Consider the following 4,393-nt stretch of genomic DNA (forward strand, 5'->3'; position numbering starts at 1 on the left):
AAAAAAAAAAAAAAAAAAAAAAAAAAAAAAAAAAAAAAAAAAAAAAATTAAAAATAAAAAGTTTAAATAATAACTTATCAAATAAATTATAATTGTCGCATGCTTATTAAAATTTAAATAAAATTTAAAAAAAAAAGTAAAACAGTAGCTTGTAAAAAAAATTAATATAAATAAAAACTCCTTTATTTATATTAAAAAAAAAAAAAAAAAATTTATATATTAATTGTCTAAAAAAATTCTTCAAGTTTTTGAAAAATATACAATATTTATTTTTTTTCTTCCTTGATATTTCATAATTAAATAAAGATCTAAATAAACTAACGAATGAAATTTCAATTCAGCTAAATTAAGAGAAATACAATTTTAAATAAAAAAAATTTACATCAGCTAAATATTAATTGTGTTCAAATAATGAAGAAAAATAATTAATATGTTAAATTTAATTAATAAATAAATGAACAGTGTCAAAATATAAATTATTTGGTTGAATTAAATTTAATAGATATAGGGTAATTTTTAAGGAAATAGTAGGAGATAAATTTTTCAAGATTTCTAGTTTAAAAAATTAAATATAATAAAATAAAATAAAAAATAATATATCCGCAGAATGATAATAATTTATTTATTCAAAAATTTTTTTTTTCATCATAATTAAAAAATATTATATATAATTTCAAAACATTTAAAAAAAAATAATATTTTTTTTGGCAAAATAGTTTAATATGGATGAACAAATAAAATTTCTATTAAGAAATATTAAAAATAATTTAATAGAAAAAATTCTACTACCAAAAGAAAATATAGATGTAAAATATGCAATAAATATAATAAAAATTATAATAAAAAAGCATATTGAATTAAATAATAATTTTTTAGAATTATTTAAAAAATTAGATGAAAACTTGGGAAATTTAAATTATACAGTTTTTAATTCTAAAATAACAAAAAGTAATAATTGTCATGTTTTAAGCAAAGATGAATTTTTAAAAAAAAAAAAAGAAGAGAAAATTTTGAAAGATAAATTATGTAATGTTGAAAATATAATTAAAAATATAACAACAACATTTTTGGATTCATATGATAACATCAAGAAAATAAAAGAATTATATCTATTCTTTTATATGTTTATTTTTAAATTTTCTTTTGATAAAATTATGTTTAAAAATTATATATATGGTAATAATGACATCAATAGTAACAATAAATTAACAAAAATAAGTGACAACATTAATGCCTTTATTTCGTTAAATAAAATTAGCGAATATGAATTTATATGTTATATATCAAAAATTAAATTTCTAACTAAATTTTATTCAAATAAGGATATAAATAAATTTATAAAAATTTGTCTTTATAATAATTTTAATTTTAATTTTTTAAAAGAAATTAAAGTTTTTTTTTTCTTAACTACTATTATATATTATATTGAAAATGATATAAAACTAAAAATAAAAATTAATAATTTAATAATTAATAATATGTATACACATATAATAAACATAAAAAAATATATTTTAATTCTTTCTTATAATCCATATATAAGTAAGATGAAAAAAATATCAAATATATTTTAAGAAACATATATTAAAAAAAAAAAATTTTGTTTTTAAACAAATAATATATTTTGAATTTTTTTTTTTAAAAAAAAAAATAATAATTAATTTTAATAGACATTTTCCCATATTTTTTTTCTTTTTTATATTGAGAAATATTTTAAAAATATTAAGAAATTTTATAAAAATTAAATTATAAACATCTTATTAATAAAAGCTAATTCAAAATTAAGACATATATTTTTATAAAAACAATTTAACTAATTTCATTTAAAACCTTAAGGTAATAACTAAATATTTTTAAATAATGAATATATTTAATTATAATTAATCATATCAAACATTCATTAGCATAAAGGAAAAGAAGTATTGAGGAAAATGTAGAAGTAATCAATAGCCACGTTGCCTATAAAAAAATAAAATATTATAATAAGGATATTTATAAAAAAGTAAAATTATGATAACACATGTTCATTTTATATTTAGACTTAAAAAATATATTACGTTAATAACTGTCAGGTCTGAGTTGTCTGATTTCAGGTTATGTTTCCACTTTACACATAAAAGTAACTCTAGTAAAAAAATTGTTACCACTATGAATACATAAAAAACACCATCAATACTTGCCCTAAAAAAAAAAAATTGCAAATGCATATATGTATAATTAATAAATAAAAAAAAAAAAAAAAAATAAAATTAGTTTACTCTCTCGATATGCAATTATGTAGCTCAATGGATGCTTTAACTAAAAAAAAAATAAAATAAAATAAAATTTACTATTATAAATTGAAGAAATGTTTTTTTTTTTAAGAGTATTTCAAAAGAATTATGTAGATCTTACCACATATTATAACAACCAAACCCGTTCTTAAAAATATGATATAATTAGTTGGATATAAATTTAATTCCGCTTTTAAAAAAAATATATTTAGATCAATAATATTTACTATTATAGAGTAAAAAATTAATAAGAGCAAAGAAGCACTGTTTTTAAAAACTTTTCTACATCTATAAAAATATAAAAAAAAAAAAAATTTTTATTTTTCTAGGTGAAAAAAAAAGAAAAGAAATAATTATAAAAGAAAAAAAGTCATATATAAAAATTTAAATTAATATATATGAATTTTATATTACAATTTGTCTAATGTTGGGAATATTAAATTTTTTTTTTTTGGTTTAATTTTATCAGGAATTGTCCAATCAAAAAACTAAAAAAAAAAAAAAAAAAAAAAAAAATATTAAAAAAAATTAAAGATAAGAAATATATATAATCTAATAAAAATTTTGATAATACTGGTATGTTGAAGTATTTCATAACAAATATACTTAACATAATTCCAATTAAATTACAGCCTAAAACATCTAATATTACCTAAAAATATAAATATCATATATATATATATATTAATTTAAAACAAAATTAAGATATATTTAATACAAAAATATAAATAAAAAATATATGTTATTTTTTCTTCCTTCTACTAACATGATCCCACCAACATTCATAAAAATTCGGAAGTAAATGTTGAAATCTTAATTCTAACAGTTCAAATAATACACTGTTCAAATTTAGAAGAAAAAAATTTCTCATCGCAAATCCTTTAATGAACCATCCAAGTAAATGTGCTATTACAAATATATCAAGTTTATCCTTTAAAAAAGAATATAAATAAAAATGAAATAAATAAAAAAGAAATAAATAAGTAAATTATATAAAATGAAAAACTTTTATATTATTTATATATTATGTTTTCTTATTACTGTAATATTATTTAGAGAATTGCAGTTCTCCATATACGATTTTTCAGCCGTATAAAAAACTATATTCTTGTTAAATATTTTAATAATATATTTTATTTCATTTGGTGACTAAAAAAAAAGAAATATGTATATATATTCTTCCTTACTATAAATATTAGTAATTAAATTATATTTTTTTTTTTTAATTATTTACAAAAAATTGACAAAACACGATTATGACATAATAAAAAATAATGACAGAATTAATTAAGATTGTAAAAACATCTTTTTTAATTGTAAATATTATTTTTTGTATAACATTTTTTAATACACATAAATTAAAAAATGATATTATTAATGATCTGAAAGAAAAAAAAAAAAAAAAAAAAAAAATTTACATATATATGCATATATGTGATAAATATGTTATAATAACTATATTACATAATAATCCTGTGTTTAAACTCTAACAAAATAATTGAATTTGATAGTATTAAAGACACAATTAATGAAAAACATAACAAATATAAACTCCTCCTACGGTAAAAAATATATATGTAAAGAAAAAAATTATATATACTCATAAAACATGTAACATATATATATATATGTATATATTAAATTCTATTATAAAATAACAAAACTACATTAAAAAATATTTAAATATATATAATTAATACATTATATATTTTTTCTTTCTATATATTCTCTTTTTATTTTTTATTATTTTCAAAGTATTTCTGGTGTAATATTTCGTATATAATTTATTAATCTTGAAACAATATATTTTTTTTATATTTTTTAACTTAATATTTTTTCTATGTTTTTAATTTCATATATCTATTCAATTTATAATCATATGTATACATATATTTGTTTTAATTTTTTCTATATTTCTTGTTACATTTTTGCGAATTAATTTTCAAATTATATAACAATGAAAGGTTTTATTTTGTAATGTATTTCCTTCTATATTAATTTTTACATCAAAAAAAAATGACAACTATTATTTCAAAAACAATATAAAAGAATACATAAAGAAATAAAATCTCTGCAAAAAAAAAAAAAAAAAAAAAAAAAAAAAAAAAAAAAAAAAAAAA

At 14.8% G+C, this 4,393-nt stretch overlaps 2 protein-coding genes across 2 annotated transcripts; one reads left to right on the forward strand and one right to left on the reverse strand.

The window, feature by feature from the left end:
* Positions 1 to 722: 722 nt before the first annotated feature.
* On the forward strand, positions 723 to 1,574 carry PGAL8A_00173200 (conserved Plasmodium protein, unknown function; the record flags this gene model as incomplete). The annotated part of the gene is made up of 1 exon (XM_028670056.1): positions 723 to 1,574. One exon carries the CDS (start codon positions 723 to 725, stop codon positions 1,572 to 1,574), a length of 852 nt encoding a protein of 283 aa, XP_028526846.1.
* A 310-nt stretch (positions 1,575 to 1,884) lies between these two features.
* On the reverse strand, positions 1,885 to 3,877 carry PGAL8A_00173300 (phosphatidylserine synthase I, putative; the record flags this gene model as incomplete). Its single annotated transcript, XM_028670057.1, has 10 exons — positions 1,885 to 1,959; positions 2,058 to 2,181; positions 2,259 to 2,298; positions 2,395 to 2,561; positions 2,688 to 2,761; positions 2,848 to 2,925; positions 3,040 to 3,204; positions 3,315 to 3,422; positions 3,508 to 3,655; positions 3,738 to 3,877. 10 exons carry the CDS (start codon positions 3,875 to 3,877, stop codon positions 1,885 to 1,887), a joined length of 1,119 nt encoding a protein of 372 aa, XP_028526847.1.
* Between the last annotated feature and the right edge of the window lie 516 nt (positions 3,878 to 4,393).

Source organism: Plasmodium gallinaceum, assembly GCF_900005855.1.
Source record: "Plasmodium gallinaceum strain 8A genome assembly, contig: PGAL8A_v1_66, whole genome shotgun sequence".
NCBI classification, from domain to species: domain Eukaryota; phylum Apicomplexa; class Aconoidasida; order Haemosporida; family Plasmodiidae; genus Plasmodium; species Plasmodium gallinaceum.